This window comes from Dicentrarchus labrax, unplaced genomic scaffold (genome assembly GCF_905237075.1).
Source record: "Dicentrarchus labrax unplaced genomic scaffold, dlabrax2021, whole genome shotgun sequence".
Taxonomy (NCBI): Eukaryota; Metazoa; Chordata; class Actinopteri; family Moronidae; genus Dicentrarchus; species Dicentrarchus labrax.
In genome coordinates, this window is record NW_026136702.1 from 17205814 (window position 1) to 17223958 (window position 18145).

General features: G+C 37.6%; 1 protein-coding gene across 5 annotated transcripts in view; it reads right to left on the minus strand.

Annotated features, from left to right (window-relative positions):
* Window positions 1-4227: 4227 nt before the first annotated feature.
* kcnh1a (potassium voltage-gated channel, subfamily H (eag-related), member 1a) overlaps window positions 4228-18145 on the minus strand; it is a 40934-nt gene continuing 27016 nt past the window's right edge. For all 5 annotated transcript variants that reach the window (XM_051426889.1, XM_051426881.1, XM_051426863.1 and 2 more), the window contains 4 exons: window positions 17051-17250; window positions 15051-15303; window positions 9935-10131; window positions 4228-6658 (listed from right to left, as the gene is read on the minus strand). In XM_051426889.1, coding sequence (XP_051282849.1) covers window positions 5789-6658; window positions 9935-10131; window positions 15051-15303; window positions 17051-17250 — 1520 coding nt within the window. In that variant the 3' untranslated portion in view covers window positions 4228-5788. The remainder of the gene's footprint in view (window positions 6659-9934; window positions 10132-15050; window positions 15304-17050; window positions 17251-18145) is intronic.

The following is an 18145-nucleotide window of genomic DNA, read 5'->3' on the forward strand; positions in this document are numbered from 1 at the left end:
TTTTAGCAAATGTTACTCAAACATGAGTAAATAGTGCGTTTGTTGGACTATGTTCAGCTGAGGATTAATACATATTTGGTGCACTACTGAGTATGTACAGCACCAGGGCAGTGTTATGATCGAGTCAGTGTAAGACAATATTTTTGGAAAATGGAGTTGTATGGCACAGAGGAATAAATCAGGCTTTCACAACACAGACTATACTCAGTGAGATCAACTCAATTGAATTATGGCTTCAATTTGTTGTTTTGTCAATTCAGTTTATTGCTTTTGGTTTCCTGGGATTTGTTCCACTTCTGGTTCTGCAACTTGCAAACTTGTAAGCATTAATCACTTAACCATTTAGTTAATCACCAGAAAATTAATTATAATAATACAAAAATGCTAATAAAAATAAACATTCTCTATTGAAGTAAAGACATGGAGGATGAATTGGATGACCTGATGTAATGGGAGAAAAGGCCTCTTAAAAGTCAGCTGCAGTTTAGTTTTCACACCAACAGTATATAAATAAAAAATATATAAATATAAATAATTCTTGATAAGTTACCCATGTTGGAAGCATTTTTTTCTATTTACATTTCAGATCACAATAAATTTTACTCTGCAATCCAGCAGGGTTTGATTAGTTTGTCACCAGCTTATAAAGGCCAACTTCATGCAGTAGGAGCTGTCTTAAAAAGCGTATCTGTACCTTTTTTTTTGTCTTTTGAGCTTAGAAAGTCTGATGTGGTAAAAAACAATCTGATCCTCTTAGTATTCACAGTGCATAGCAAACAGCTTTAGGGTATGGCTTCCGAGAAGATTAATTTAAGAATTGGTGAATAAGTCAGAAGTGCCATTGCTGAGATTCATCATTAACATAAAACCCTCACATTGCCTTTAGTCCTCTGGTTGTTTATCGTCGTACCACAATTCACTATTCCCTAGATGTTTGTTCAGTTTGTCAATCAGGGAACTGCGTTACCTTCATGGGTCTGTGATTTTGAGCTCGATCAGTGGTGAATAAACACTCTTGCAATAAAAGTACAGTGTAATCTGGAGTCTGTTGTTCTGGTGAGCCTCGAGTGTTTCCATTAGTTGATTTCTGTTTTCAGGATTATTACAGCCCGAGTGGCATTAAGTAGGATCAGCGTGAGCAGGGGGTCAGCGAGGAATCCTCTTAAATGAGCACAAAACTGTGAGGTTTATCTGACGTAAGAAGATCAGCAGGAGAAGACACCTGCTGCGTTACACTTTCTTAGAGAAGTGCCCTTATCACTGGCAGAGGAGCTAAAACACAAAGAATGACATTTCTCACAGGTCAGAATGGATGCTATACAGCACCCTAAAGAGAACAACAGACAGGGTACAGTATGTATAAAATATTTATTATGAATCGTACAGCATGTAACAGTTCATAACAAAGTTTCCATTGTGCTTGTTACATTTCTCATCACATGACGTGTGAACATGGAGGCATGTGCATATTACATAAATCATACAGCAAATTCAAACATTTCTCTTTCTTAAAGAGGACCTATTGTGCCAGCTTTATATTTTATTCAGGGACTCCACTAGAGTAGCTTTACATGATTCACAGTAAAAAATAATAATTTATCTTATCATGGCCCTTCATCCAGCCCCTTAGTACATCCTCAGAACACCCAGGTGGCGCTGGAATGGGTACCAGAACTGGAGCCAGGCGAGTGGGCGACGGAACCCGCCCTCGGAGACCAACAGAGGCCAATTTGGAGACAGACAAACCTCCTCCTGCCACCGGTCCAAAGCTCCCAGTCTGAGAGAAACAGAGTTAGCTAAATCACTAGCTGCATGGATACCGAAGCTAAGTAGCAAATGGAAGCTACAGTTAGCAGTTAGCTTTACTTGTTGCTCAAGTAGCTGCTATCTGTCTAACTTTCCTTCACAACCAAAAAAATTCCTGTGAGACATACTGAACAACCTCCAAAAACCTGTAGAGTAGTCCTGAGCAGGGTGGTCGAATAACTGAGCAGTTGGATGGACGCATCGCTGTACTTTGTGGGCACGCTATACCAGGAGCAGATGACCGCATAAAGAAATCTGCAAGGAGCCAACAACAGCTTCAGCAGTCTGAAGCCTGAGCTTTTTGCTCACAGGGATTATCTCCTTATTTGAAACTTTGGCCATAAGCAAAAGCATAATAGGTCCCCTTTAAGAATCGAAACATTGCAATATAATTTGTGCATATATATATATAAATAAATATGTAGGGTTTTATAACTAGGCAGCTTTCTAGAGCTGACCACAAAAATAATTCTGTGTTCAAATCGTTTCAAAGGAGCAACAGTAATTTGGATATTTAACACTGCGTTTCTCACTGCAGGCCTGAAAAGGGGCGATATGAAGGCACAGTGTTGCATGCTTCTCAGTAGTAATCAGAGGTAATGACTTTAATAATATCAGGGTAAATGTAATGAAGTGGTAGTGCAGTACTGGAAAAGTCCTTTACACTTAATAGCTTAAGGTTTTCCATTTGGACCTTTGTTTATAAATGTTACAGCACAGTACTACATATTGCTTTCAAGGATCATGTCTGAGTTTTGGAGTGCACCTACATCCCATTTTAGAAACGCATATTTATGGTGGTGGTAAAAAATTCAGTTTCTTGAGACAGGCGTAAGTGAAAATACCCTCCACATGCCATATCTTTGTCGTCCTGTTCAAATAATTGCACAAAATCAGACTTAGCTGGAAAATCAGTCAGATCTGGTTCTGTTCCTATTAGACACTGTAAAATGTAAAGAAACCTGAAAGAAAATTGTAAATTTACGGTGTAAATATAACAATCACACAATGAAAGAATACACCGCCTCCAACAAAAAAGAAGATTCATAGGTTGTGTCATTCAAAATGAAAGTATAAAACATACTAATCTGACCAATTCTGTCATTCATCTGTGTCGTTGGTGAAGTGAAACAGTAATTTACATTTTTCACAATGTAACAATAATTTGTAAAAGAAAATAAATATTACTTTCCGTGTGGGTTTTAGTATGATTGAATCACATGAAAAAATGAGATAAATAAACAGTCAGCACCTCATTAAGTTAGAGCAATCTCTAGTCTCAGTCATTAGTTATAAGTCACTGTGTGTACTGTACTCAGTGCCTGGTCAGTAACTTTTTACCCAATTTATTTGTAGTTTTTGTAGTAAAGCCTGCCATTATATAATTCTTAGATTTTGGGGCGACTGAATTCCTCACAGACACTATCGGCAATCTTTTTGCCTCCTTTTGATTTCTGAGTAAAAACTCATGTGAGCAACGGCTTTATGAATTCTCTGCAATAGAGAGGTCACAGCAATATGATTTTAATGCTTTTCCGTCTGTAAGATCAAAATATCCTGTGACAGCACACCCATAAAGACCCACAAACACTGAACCAAATGAGTTCTCACTTCTGTGATGACATGCCCATTTATTTTTAGTAAGCTGAATATTTGATGGGAATGGGGCTACAGAATGTGTTGAAGAAGAAACTTGGCATCTCTTTCCTCTCAGCTCTGTCTCAGCTTGTCTTGATAAGAGAGAAGTCATGCAGGGAACATAAATTATCCAAATGAATAATAAATAATATAGAATAATGGTTATCTTTGCCACGTAAAAGAATACATTTACTGTATACTAAAGATAGATTCAAGCAGACCATTAAAGCTCCTGCTTCTACTAGAGATAAACCCCAAAACCACAATTGAGTTCTGGTACAGTAAATATCAGTGATATAATACAGTATTACTATTGATTGCAATGAATTTATTTTGGATCTCATTAGCAGCAATCTGCAAAAATATGTGATTGTTAAAAAATGAGTCATTTACTGAATATTATTAGACTTCCTTGCATTATTCATTGTTATTAAAGAGCGACAATTGATGTTTTAGTACAAAATTTTACTGCAACAGCTGAATATGCACTCGAGTAAACTATTGCTTGATACCAGAACTCATGGCTCTGCTTTACGTGACATTTGATGCATGCATGTAGACTTCAGGGTCTGTAATGAATAAATAAATAATTTCAGTTACCAAGAAATGCTCTAAAGCACATTTCCTCCCTCTTTCCAATACAGTAAACAGATACATTCATTTACACAGATGTATTTTAGTTAACAGTAATTTAGGAAGTAAAAGTGTAAGAAGGGTATTTATAGTTTCAGCAGAGGTAATGGTATCAAATGGAAATTTGAAAAAAAAAAATTCAGACATCTATTTTGTTATTGAGTAAGTCTTTATGGTGAAATTGAAGTAGTTTTAAAATCAAAAAATCTAAATTACAATTTAAAGAGAAAGTCATGAAATTTACCACACTTGGCTACTTGTTCCCGAACCTTTAAATTTATTTATTGACTGGATTACACAGCCTGGGTCTGGTGTACTTCATTTAATTAATAAAGTCCATTTTTGTTTCAAAGAGAAAAAAACGGAACTTAATGAAATACAATCTTCATAAAAATAAACCAAATTGAAATTTTGTGTAATTAATTTTACACAATTACATTAAACAAGTGGTGATAGCTGTCTCCCAGTTTGAAGGCGTGTCTCGGGAACGTGGGTTTGAATTTGTGGAATAAAGTTGATTTTAACCTCAAATTGTAGTCACTAAAGAGATTGCCTGCATTGAAAACACTTCCTTTAATTTTCACATTTTTGATCTTTCCTCCTTCATAATAGTCAGCTGTTATCTCATGTCGTCATGGGATGATGGCTTTTCTCAAATGAATGTGAAAACAGACTCATTAAACCATGCATGCTAACTGGTGTAAAAATGTACATCACTGGCCAATATCATCACTGAAACAGGTTCCAGTAACTATCTTGGTGTGCTTACGTTAACAAACCTGCACTTTGAAGTTTTATATTTTACATAAATATATTTATTTTGGAAATATTCTGCAAACAGGCATTCCCTACTATGTTCTTGACGGTTTTAAAATAAGACGAGGGTATAGCCATTGTCAGTTTCATCTGCATTAACTAATTATGCATCACCAAAGCCAAAAATGCATGGCTCTCACTATATATATGTACCATGTATGTGGTTGTATACATCTGAGAATAACAATTACTAGATACTCGGATGATGGATAACTTGCTCACTGTTGACACACTAGTTAGCACTGCATTTGTCATGAAGGCCATCTACCCATGGTTTATGAAAATCAAAATAGGCTCTGCTGAAAGACGTCTTTGAAAATCTGATTGCTTGGCCAGAGTTATCTGTTATGTAATTCATAATGATCCTGGCAGTTGATATAATAAAAGAGTTCATCAGTTGCTTGAGGAAATTACTCTGACTCTTTCAACATCTGCAAAGACCATCCTTTTTCACTGTCGTGGTGAAAGAATGCAAATGACTTGCTGTGTGGCCTCAGCTGATCAAATATGCACCATCTGCAATTTGAGGCACACGTCTATTTTATGTGACATGCAAAGAATCTCATACAAATGATTCAATAACAAACCAGTGGGACATGCTGTTTCTATTGGAGCCTTCCAACAGAGATACAACTATTGTCTATGTACAAACATAGAGCTGTCAGTTTTTATGTAACCTCAGATGGTTCAGTGTTACGACACCGAAATCTGGGCTTCGACTCGCCTTCCCTTGTTGGCCAGCAGGTACACCCCTATGATGAAGGCCGGTGCGTCTTAAAGACCACACTGTTGCCTAATCTAAATGGTGTGCCCAGTGCAGCATCAGCTATCCAAGTAATCTGGATATTACTGGATTCCAGCTGAGTTAATTGTTTCCTCATGATTCCTCCATGCTTCAAGAGAAGATGTCCTCTTTGTCCAGTTCTGGTGAAGCAGGTCTAGAAATGTCAAAAAGAGGCTGCGGAGAGCCAGTACTTGATTTCCTTGTTTTGAGGAGTTGAAGTGCTTCTGTGAGTTGCGCCTCCAGGCCAGACATTCGAACATTCAGGTTCTTGAGGTCATCCTTCAGCTCCAGTTTGAGCTCCTGAAGTGAGGCTTGAAGCGTTTGCTCTGGGATGGGGTAGAAGGCGTGCCTGGTCTCCGGAGGCTGGACAGGACTTCGGTCCTGGGGCGTCATGCGGAAGTCACCCACTTTGTCTAGCCGCAGGTCACTTTTGGTGATACCGCTGTCACATGAGTCTGTTTTCTTTAGAGACATTTGTGATTCATGCACCTTGGTCCGTTCAGGTAAAGTCTCCATGGATTCGGCCTTAGACACTTTGTTCCAGTTGTCAGGTTTGGCCATGGACTCCTTGAAGCGACCCCAGCCTTTGACTTTGAGCGGCTCAGCGGACCGGCCTCCTACCAAAGAAATGCTAGATGGCACCTGCAGCTTCACCTTGTCTGAGGGTGTACAGCTGGGGGGTGTTGAAGATGAAGGAGTTGAAGATGAGGGTGTTGCTGGGCTTTCTGTTACTGTGACGATGCTGGTAGTTGTAATGGCTGTATTAGCTATCGGGACGTCTACGTACACAGGGCCCTTCTCAATATCGCGTTCATCTAGCTCTGGTTTGTCGGTCGTAAACCGGGCTTCCTTCTGCTGTCGAAAGCGCTGGAAGAGTTTCCGTACTGGGTGATCTGGTGGCAAGTTCAGAGGGGCTTCATTTTTACGTCTCTGTCGCTCCTCTTCCTCTCGTTTCACATCACTGATCTTTCGGAAGACGATCTACAAGAGAATATAAAGTTCTTATGACTAAAACACCATCATGATAACCATCAGTTTGTTTTTAATGATCAAACATATCATTGTTTGACAGCACACAAGAAAATTATACAGTAATACTTCTTCTACTTGTTAGCCTCCTGAAGTGAACCAATTATAGTAAATAAACCAGTAATAAACCAGATCGAAATCATCTTCAGTTAGACAAACAGGTGTATCTACCTTATTTATTGTACAGTTTGTGTGAGGAAGATGTTTCAAAATGTGTGTGCTTTGTAAATGTCACCTCAAAGAGGCTATTCCCACAATGCAGAGGGAAAGTTCATATCATGCCTCTGGCTTCAGTGGGTGAAGACACACTGTTAGCTTACCACACAGCTGCTAATGGACAACTGTGTTTTAAGCATTTGTATTACCAGTTTTAGCTTTGCAGTTTTCCTTCTGTACTTTTGATTAATGTTTATGTGCAACATGATGTCTGTAACTTGGTCTTGTCTCTTGGAAAAGAAATCCCAATGAGCCTCTGTCGTCAATTAAAGGCAATATACATTTAAAAAACTAAATAATTGTATTAATAATTTATTTATTATTTTGAATTTATGTTCTAGGATAGTTAATGGTAGAAAGAATAAGTTAATGATTGCCGTTTTATTGGTCTAGCTCTACTAGTGTTCCAATGTCCCAAAATTTGAAAGCATATGGACAGATACTGTATTATGTTTCAGCTTTTCAGAAACGCCAATTAAACAATCCCTCGACAAATAAATACATTTTCTGGCTATGGCAGGGGTAGGCAGCTTGTGGAAATATAGCCCCTCATCAGTGGCTCTATGGATTCCAAAAACAATTGAGAATTTATTGGGCATGGGTAGATTTGTTTGCTTTTACTACCATCACTGTTGGTAATACTGGTATGCTTAATCTGTGGCGAGAAATTAGAATTATAGGGCTGAAATATGTGAGTTTATAAGGTTCATGAGAAGAGTCTAGTATTTGAAGAACAAAACTGGAAGCGATTGCTCCTTCAGGTGTTTGTGTTTATTGTCATTGGATGACCTTTACAGCACAGCTCTACATAGGAAAGCTTTGTCCATCATTAGTGACTCTAAATACTGAGTTTAAGCTGCTTCCCTCAGGGTGAAGAGTACCTCTGGTAAACAAAAAGATATTTAAGGGGTCTTTTATACCATATGCAAGGAACTTTTTCAGTTTTGTACACTGTGTGCATGTTATATTAACTGTTGTGATGTGATGAGATCTGCCGCATTGATGTAGTGTGATGTTTTTATCTGATCTCGTGAGACCAAAGTTGATTTTCAGGCCCCGGCTAGATAATAAAGTTGTATTCTAATTATTTTCATATATTTTTGTCATCTACTGTTTTCCTCGTTCTTGGGCATGATACTGAAATGCAATAGGCAAAAAAAATCATTCATCATTTTTGAAGAGGTGAGACCACATCAGTTTTCCTACTCAGTCTCATAGCGACACTGTTATCACAACTTAAACAACTCAAATGCTGAACAAACTGTGTGACGGATTTCCCAGTAGAAAACACAACTGCACAAGCTTCATTTGAAGGCAGCGTTTGGCTCATTCAATCCATCTCTGGATTTCCCTGCTGCATACATTCAGAAAGTATGGGGCCCTGGTGAATGGCGAGTTTAATGCAGCAGATGAGATTGCCTCTTGATATGCAGGCAATTCAATTCTACTGGCACTCTCTTGGGCAGGCTAACCTTATCATGAATGAGGTAATGATTGGTAGCTACACTTGAGTTGTTGATCACAGCTGTTCATTTCTGAATGAAGGGTGTTTAGCTGTGTAACATGTCTGATGTTTGTTATTTAGGAAAACCCCACCAAGTTAGGTTCATAAAGCATTTTCATTTTCAGAAACTGTGTTTAATGTTTCTGGTGCAGCCACATATTGGTAAATATTTGCTTTCTGGCCAAAAGTTAGATGATAAAATCGATAGTGCCCACTACAGCCAGGAGACAGTTAGCTTACCTGTATGAGCTTTATAAATGTTGGGAGGTGTTTTTTTTTACCTTTGGACAGAGCCCGCCTAGCTGTTTCCTCCTGCTTTCAGTCTTTATGATAAACTAAGCCAACTTCCTGGCTGTTGCTTCATATTTCACTGATAACCACTCTTGTGTATGTTAATCTTCTCATCCAACACTCAGCAAGAATGCGACAAAGCACATTTCCCAAAATGTCAAACTACACCTTTAACATGAGCTGCAATAGCCACTGTGGCTAAAAAGAGAGAAAAAACAATTGCACCTGATGTCACTGTACTCGCCAACACATACTACAATGTGATCCATTGGAAGCACATTGCAAAAACATCACAGCAATTATGATTTGTCAACAGGACGCAGCATGTGCACTGAACACTCTTAAAAAATGGCCGACCAGAGGAAGAGTGACAAAAAAAAAATAGAGTTGAGAATCCAATTAACTATATTTTTAAAATCTTGTTCTTATTACATCGTTAATCTATTCTAAAAAAGGATTTTGTTGATGTAATCAGCCCAAATCTTGCTTTAAGTGATTATGAAACTAAATAACTCCTCAGCAAGGTAACCAACTTCATGGCGTCCTGCTGTGGTGTGGAAGACTGCTTGTGCCGCATGCAGCATGAAATCAGATCACAGCTGCTATTATTATTGACTGACTTCTTTATTAAAACATTGCTTGTGTTGTATACAGATGCAGCAGCTGCTCTTCAGTTGTACTTCTGAGAACTTAACTGCTCAACGTGTTTGCTGTATTAAAACGCACTTGCTGTTACCACGGCAACCACAGGGGTGCCAAATCAACCAGGACTGAAATCTTGAAATTACAACTTTATCTAGCCAAGTTAAACATCTTTCACGACAGTAACAGTAGGTGTCTTTTACCTCGTATCCTGACTTGCACTTTTAGAACCGAAGCTGACGCTTAAAAACTCGGTTGCCAGTTTATTAGGTACACCTAGTTCAAACTAAGGCAGCCTATTACAACAGTCCTGCAATAAATCCTCCCTTTATGAAGATTATAACTGTTTTAGAGAGGTGTTAATCTTGGAGGTGAGTGTTATAGTTATGTTGATATTGTAATAATATTTTTACTTCTTGTTAGTTTTTAATTGACAAAAAATGGTATTGGACATTTCTATATATTTTAACAGCTCTATGTATACAGCTGTTCTAACAAGTTCTATAGTGTTCTGACATAAAAAGTAAGTCAACTGTAACTTGTTCTTTCTTGGTGCTGTTTGAAGAGTCACTCACCCTCTTTCGCAGGTTGTAAGTGAGCAGCAGATTTCTTGAGAAGTGGTTGGAAAACGCTGTGTAGAACTCCAGTACCTTCTGCAGAGCGTCACGTTTAATGACGTGGAGGTCACAGTAGGTCAGAGCTCTGACGTTGGCACAGGCTTGAGCGAGAGTCACTTCTTTCCAGAAAACATCCCCAAATACATCTCCCTTACCTGCAGAGAGAGAGAGAGTGGAAACTGTTTAAACCTGCTAATTCTACCAAAAACATTTGCTTTTCAAGGTAAAGAAATAAACTAATTAATGTTTAATTAAGTTGTTGGGTTTTTTTGAGTAGGGGGATGGGAGTGAGGGTCATTATCATTGAAATTCTTGCATTTTATTGTGTTACTATGAGTAGTGCGTTTCAAAAGAATCTATAAAGTTTATTTTGCCAGATGTCGGTTTTTATACAGCAAATCCCTTAATCTAAGACAATTTTCTCTTTCGAGACATTAAAAAGGATAGAATTTTACCTTAATGCCCTCTCTAATTTAAAATTGTTGAAAATACTGTACATTTATAAAAACATGATTTGTGTTTATCTGGATACAATTATATTATAGTGTTATTAGTAAAACCTTGACTTTGTCTTTCTAGTTGTTAATAATGCAGTTATAAATATTGGTAATCATTAATAAATACCAACAGGTTTTGTCACTTTCTGATGAGCCATCATGTCTGCAGTTAACACTGTTACAAAATTATTAATAATCGGATCTAAGTCCAGATTGCCTGCAGTCTTTTTCTACAAATAGGTGGTCACTTGTTTGAATTAATGGCTTATAACTTATCTATAAAGAATTAGCAAGTGATTTATTAACCACTAATTAAGCCAATAGTTACAACTTGTAAACCCTTTATTAAGGGGGTGCTTTGACATCACTGCTTTCTAATAAGTCACCTTTTATAAAAAGGGTTTATAAGCTGTAAGTCATTTCTTTAATAGTGGTTAATACATCTCTAATTAAAGCTTTATGATCAGTTATACACAATTCATAAGAACAACTTTCAGGGTTGCCAGGTTGTATTAAAACCCTCTCCAGAAAGACCTTTGTCTTTTTAACCACCTCTTTAATTCATCAGGAAGTCCCCTCCAGTGGACTGTTTAAGCACTTACCTTCTGGAAAAGAGCTGGGGAACATCCAGGTCAAAATATATATTAATATATAATTAGCAACTTATCAACATGAAGATATTAACTAGACGTTCTTTTAAAGGGGACTTCCTGACAAATTAAAGAGCTAGCTAAATAGACATGCCATGCTAGATGATGAAGTTTTTCTACAACCTGGCAGCCAGAATGCTGTTCTTATTAATGGCTATTTATTAACTGTTATAAAATTATTAATTACAGCTTATAAATAAAATGCCTATTAGATAATTAAAGAAACTCAAGTATAGTAGTGCTGAACATGCTGTCTTTAGTGCAGTCGGAGCTCACCAAACCAGTGAGTCATGTAGAGACCTACTTTTATTTTGAAAGGATCAACGTGACCATAAAACAACTATGAAGCATTAAGTGTTATGACTCAATATAAATCAACATCTAAATCAACAATGTCTCACACAGTATGACTACAGAAAGTATTAATTAATTTGGTTTTACATGACTGAAAACATCTGACTACCACAGGATGAAAAGCTATATACAATACAGGCCATCATATCCAGAGTTACAATAATTAATAACATTTCTAGCTACTGTATAGATTTGTAGAGTAGTGTGAGAAGTCAGACGGCACCAGTCTGAGAATTACACGAGACGTTCAGTCTTGTTTGCAGGTGTACATTACATGTTTCTGTTCTACAGTGCCATTAGGCTAATGAGAATTCATAGTAGTAACTTGTTTATCACTTCAGGCTCCATTACGGCTCCATCCAGGTCAATGGTATTAGCCTGACAGTATATTGATTGTTACAAAAAGGAACCGAGTTATTGATGAAACAGCCAAGATGGTGTCACTGGGCCTGCCAGAGAATGCCATCCATTATTTAGTAAAATCAATCATTTGGCAAATTAAAAGGAGGAAGTTTTGAAAAGAAAATACTCTGCTGGGATTTAACCAGGCCAGCAATAGCAAGATAGAAACAATATTATTTTTTCTGTATCTTGATAAATTATAGATGTAGCCTCCTTCCGTTGATTACATCAATGTGCAATGGATGTATGGGCTCACAAATATCAGAAATGTCAAGGCAGTTAACCATTGGTCTGGTTCATTCCTTATCAATATGCATTAGGCGTGGGTTACTACAGTTCAGAGTACTCCATGGAGTCCGATAAGGTCCAAATTATACTCAGCACAGGAGTGTACTCAGAATCAGCTCTGATTACATGGTAAATCATATTCACTAGAGGAGAACATATTTTATTTTTAAATCAGTAGCCTATGTCAAAAAATGTAAAATGAAAACTACTTTTTGGAAGTTGATTCTCACACTAAATGAAATCTGCAATGACGGCAGCGGGAGCAATTGGTAGACAGCGCTGACATATCGTCACATTTCAAATAGATATGGGCAACTTTGCAAACTGTTGCTTATTTACACATTCAGCAGTTACGGAGAAACATTATCATTCATCTTGAATCTTGTATCTGGCCACATTCCAAAACTAAGTCCAATATTCAATATCCAATAACTGTCATTTCTAATTATATTACTACTCTTTTGACAGGCGTTGGCGTTCTCTCCTTATTGGGTTTGTTTTTTTGGGTTGCATTTTGGGTCAGAGGGCTGTGCTATGCAGCAAGGTAACTGGCTTATCCAGGTAACTTCAGGAGCAACTCCGTGACGTCAGGTGTAACTTACAGGTTAACTTGTTCTACAGAAGGTGGATAAGTTTTACCCGAGGTATGTTGTCATGGCAATTTACTCTCCATGTCCAAACTGCTCAATGTTAACTCGATGTTAACAAACTCCTCTCCTCCGCCCAAAATATTGTGGAAAAAACGCTGCGGAGGACGAGGGTATTCAGAGACCGGCAGAATCCTCTAGTTTACCCCGATGACGTTCTCTATGAAACATATTGATTCTCATCGGAGAGAATTCAGCATCTACGCTAGCGTCAGGGAATGCATTTATGTTCCCATTTAATCGTTATAAACATCAAAGAGGCTTTTTATGCGGTCACAGGTAATTCACATCATAGAAATACTTTTTAATATACAAAGGCTAGGCCTATATACAGAACACTTTATTTCCAGAGGAATCCAGAAGCAGATTGGTGTGACTGACTGTACACTAACAGTAGCTTTACATTCACACAGATAGCCCTTCAGCCTCAATGCTTTAGGAAGTAGATTTTAATTCTGGGCTTTAAGTTCTCAGGCACCATCACTCATTTCAGGCATAGAGCAGTTCTAAATTCATATTACATATAGAGTACATTGTACACATTTCCTCCTGGATAACTTTTCAGGCTCGCTTTCTTGCTTGTATCCCTGTAGATTAATTTCTGTGATATTTTTCATTCATTTATCACAGTTGTATTCAATCATATCACAAATAAAGAAAGAAAAATAGAGAACCTACGAACAATGCAGTGTTACTTATGAATTTACAATGTGCTACCAACAAGCCTCCCCATCATTGTTGGCCCCTACTACAGTGAGATTAGTCAGTTAACTTTTTCCTGATATTGTATGATATGATTATATATATATATATATATATATATATATATATATATATATGGTATTATGATATGTACATTCTCCTGGGGACAAATATGGGAGCACGAGACATTATGAAGAAACTCTTCCTGCACAGGGGAACACGCCCCTTTCATGCAAACATGCACAAGATAACTTCTTAATCACCGTTGTAGTGCCGTTTAACAAGAGGGTAGGCAATCAGGGTTTGTCAACTCTGACTTTCCTTGATAACCCAGAGTTAAATCCTTCATAGTACAGCCCTCGGGTCTAATTGTCATCGTGTCTATTCAGATCAGGTCTCTCTTTTTGAAAATGAGTTCATGCACATCAGTTTTGGGTAGATTTCTTTACAGGCCAGTTTGGGATTGGGTCCTACGTTTTACTTCACAGGCTTCATCTAACCAGCAGCAAATTGGTCAAGCCTTTTCCAGAAATAGACGAAATTTGCCTAAGATCCAGATGTGAGCGGGCACCCACAGCCATCTGTTTTGGCACAGTTATTGATCTCTGATAAGCCATACTTGACTTGAGGTGTCCTGAGGACTTAAAGATCAGAGCCAACTAACAAGCTGGGGTTACAGTTCAAGCACAGCACTCAGGGATCAGTTTTGTGTTATTGTTTAATGACATGTGCATTGTAAAGAAGCCTAGGCTATAGATGTTGTGGCACTGACCCATGAGGTATGCAGCACTTGTCCCTATACAAGGAAACATTAAACAATAAATGAATAAATCTGGCAATTGTCTTATTTTGAAAACCGCACAAATATCCATAAACAGTCAATAAATTAACAGAGAAAATAATCATCAGATTAATTAGGCTTTTGTGTAGTTTAGGCGATGCTCAATATTCAAGTAGGAGGCCTTAAAATACAGACATATAAATAATACAGGAATTGTTGTGGTTTCCATCAGATTGAAACTAAGATCAAATTGCAAAATCCAGACCTTATTCAAAATGTTACTGAGAGGATTGTGCAACACACATTCTTCATGACTCAGCAGACAAAAACCCTCAAACAGCTATCTTCACTGCAGTCTGAAGCAGTTTGTAAAGTGCTGCTATACAGAAAGAAAAAAGGAGGATTTTAAGAAAGTCTTCTAACAAAAACATTTTGTTACTATGATGCAAAACCCTTGAGAACAGTGCTGCAGGCCAGTTTGACTAAAATGTTTTTCTGCTGTCATCACTGCCAGTGTTTTGGTGTTGATGTGAAATTCAGATTATGTTGCAGCAAATCTGCATCTTAGGGTCTTTGGCTCTCACACATTTTTATCTGTAACTTCATATTTTTTAAAAACGTGAGCAGATCTGGGGCAGGTCCTTCGACAGTTGGGGGAATGGGAAGCCTTGAGTGTTGTAAAAAAAAGTGAATTTCATATTAATCAGATCAAAAGAAATTGTGAAAGGTGTATTTTAAAAGTGCTCGACTTACCTAAAATTGCCACCACCTCATCATCCTGAATGACCTCTAGTGATCCCGACACCACAAAACAGAGACTGTCCACACTTTCGCCAGCATGGTAGATCAGGTCACCAGGGGCACAGTGGATGGTCTGAAACTCCATGGCCAGTGCTCTGAGACACCCATCGCTGGCCAGCCGGAAAGCCGGGTGCTCTTTAAAAACCTTGCGGTTGAGATGAACACAAATATCTGCTCTCATGTCCTTTGGACAAATCTGCAACACCTGAACAGAAACAAGAGGAGGAGAGGAGCTGTAGATCAGAGGAAGGCTGAATGGTTTGGTTTTCAATCCGATAATACTGAATTATACTGTAGAGCTGGTGGACAGTCTTCAGCTGATCAGACTTTTCTAATGGTCACATTAGGCCATCGTTGTTATTGTCATATTGTCAATATTATTCAACACCCAAGCCTTGGTCACGTGTAAATAAACAATAATGCTTTGCCTTTGAATAGATATTCACAAATCTCTAAAAAGGACAAATGTGTGAGAGGGAGACGTACTGAGAGTACAAAAAAGATCTTGGCTTGGTACAAAATACATGGAATTAAACTCTTCACTGAATCTTTTTATACTCATAAAGAAAAGAAAGTTTAAAAGAAGTTGAAGCAAAGTGCAGCTTAAGGTCTGTCTGTGATATTTATCTGTGGACACTTTTTTCCCTCAGTACATACCAGGAACTGTACTTGTAAGTACTTTTTATTATTTTATATAAACAGCGGCTGTTCAAGGTTAAATCCAGCCTAAATATTCAGTAGATTACATAAACAAACGTATTCTTAAGTTTCCAGTATAAAATGTTTTCAGTATCTGTCTCCAAGGTTTTCAGAAGTTAATGTCATTGTTCACAAAAACTTAACTGTAACTGAAAGGTATAGATGTTTTTATACTACATAACAGATTTTGAGGTTCTTTCTTTTTCAGTAGCTTTGGAGATACTTCACTGGGAGTTGACTTATCTGTTGGATGGAACTGAATATGTCCAATATTGATAATGTTTTATGGCGCAGTCCACATGGAAGCTGCTACTAGCTCAGAGTCCAGCCGCCTCTCTGCTGAGTGTCACTGAGTGGCAGCATGTTTTTCAAGTACACCTAATCAACAGGATGCCAGGCCGTCCCAGCACTCTGCCTTTAAAACAAATCTCTTTGAAGATGAATGTCAAGCAGAGAGGGATTATGTGCCATTTTTAGACCCTTTAGTGTGGCCTAAAGCCACACAAATAAATAATACATAGATGCTGTGTAAGCTTAACATATAAAGAGGAGACAATAAGTAGATAAGTACAGAATAACCATTAGGGATCACACATCCTAGTGACAAAATCCCCTTATTAAGAATTATGTTTCTAAATTGAGGTGAAATAATGTAACTTTTTCTATGATTGGATTTTGGGCGGGTGTATTTAAATAAGATCATATGAATGCTTTCTGGCTTCAAATCAATCAGAGCGGCACCAGTTCAATCTATCTGCTTCCAGCTTTAAATGTTTAATTTCCACTCACTCAAATCATTTTAGCATCGTCTGAATTCTGGCGGTAACTGTCAATTACTGTGCCATAAACGCCAACCACTGTCTGCTTTTCATAACTGGATGCTGGTAGTGAAGTGAAAAAAGCGTTGCCGCAGAGTAACCTTGTTCTTACAAAGCTCATAATTAACGAAAAACGACTTTTATACGTAGCGATGTTCAGAAAGCATCAACAGCGTAGGTTTGGTTTCCAGGGATGGGGGACATAATGTAATGAAATGAATTAGAAATGCTGTGTCAATTGTTGTTTTTTTATTTTAAAGAATAGTTTGGGAAATAGTATTTTATTCCTACAGCATGCCTAGATTAGCGTATTAACATTCTATATAACTATCTAACTCAGAGTTTCTATTCTGGATTATGGTGGCTTGAGAAAATAAAACTACCAGTAATCACACGCTATAGGAGAGCCATGAAAGATGAAGCAGTGTGATGTACCTTTTCAGTGTCTATACCCCTTGACATGGACCACGTGGAGGCAATGTAGTCCATAACTCTTTCACTCAAGCCCTTGGGCACCTGGTAGAGCTTGAGGAAGTCCCGGACACTGTTAAGCATCTCATGGTAGCGATTCGTGTTGGCGTACATCTGCTGGAAGATTGTTGTCACATTACCAAAGATGGTGGCGTAAAGAAGGGCTGGGAAAATACAGAGAAAATGAAAAAGGGAAAAGTTTAAATTGGGTTAACAGAAAATCTGATTATATGTTTGTCTTGAAGATGAACACTGTTTGTGCTGTTGCTGTTGAAGCTGACATATAAGCAACGTTTTTAGGTGTGTGTATGGACTCATGAGAGAAGGTAAATTGTGTGCAAAAAAACTGAATTGCAAATAATTTGCATTGTCCATTTATAGATATACATTTGTTATAGGGACTCAGTGTTTGGCTTTGTGTTTAGTTTCTGATATCATCCTGAGGGTTTTGAAACATTTATTAAGAGGCTTATAAGTCCAGGGTCACAAACTACTGCTGTAGATTTTAAAATTAGACATAAAAATCTACAAAAATATATTTAGAAAATATACATTTACAAGGACACAAAAATTCCAAATGCCTGGTTTACTAGGACATAAAGAAATTACAGAATGTGGTTTACAGGTACACACCACTCCCCAAGACTGGGTTTTAAAAAAACATAACAATTTCCCAAATTTGAGTTTGACATAGATCTCTAAAGCTGGCTTTACAACAAAAAATCCACACTGGCCATAGACTGTCTTTCTGACACAGGTGGCCTTTATACTCACATGATTTGTCAATGTGTCTTCAGACTGTTTCTTTGAACAGTATAATGTGGTGAGTGCTTTAATCAATCACATGGTAAATTGACAATTACTACTGATTATTACCTCCAAATATAATCAAAAATTCTCCCCCAAAGGAAAGAATTATGATTAGAGCTTCGTATTCAGTGTTAGTGTGTCCTACTGAATACGGATATTTTTTCTGAACTGTCTCGCCTCGTGATAGAAGAATTAAAGAAAAGGAAAAGAAAGAGTATAGCAGTGCATCACTGAGGTGGTTAGGTGGTT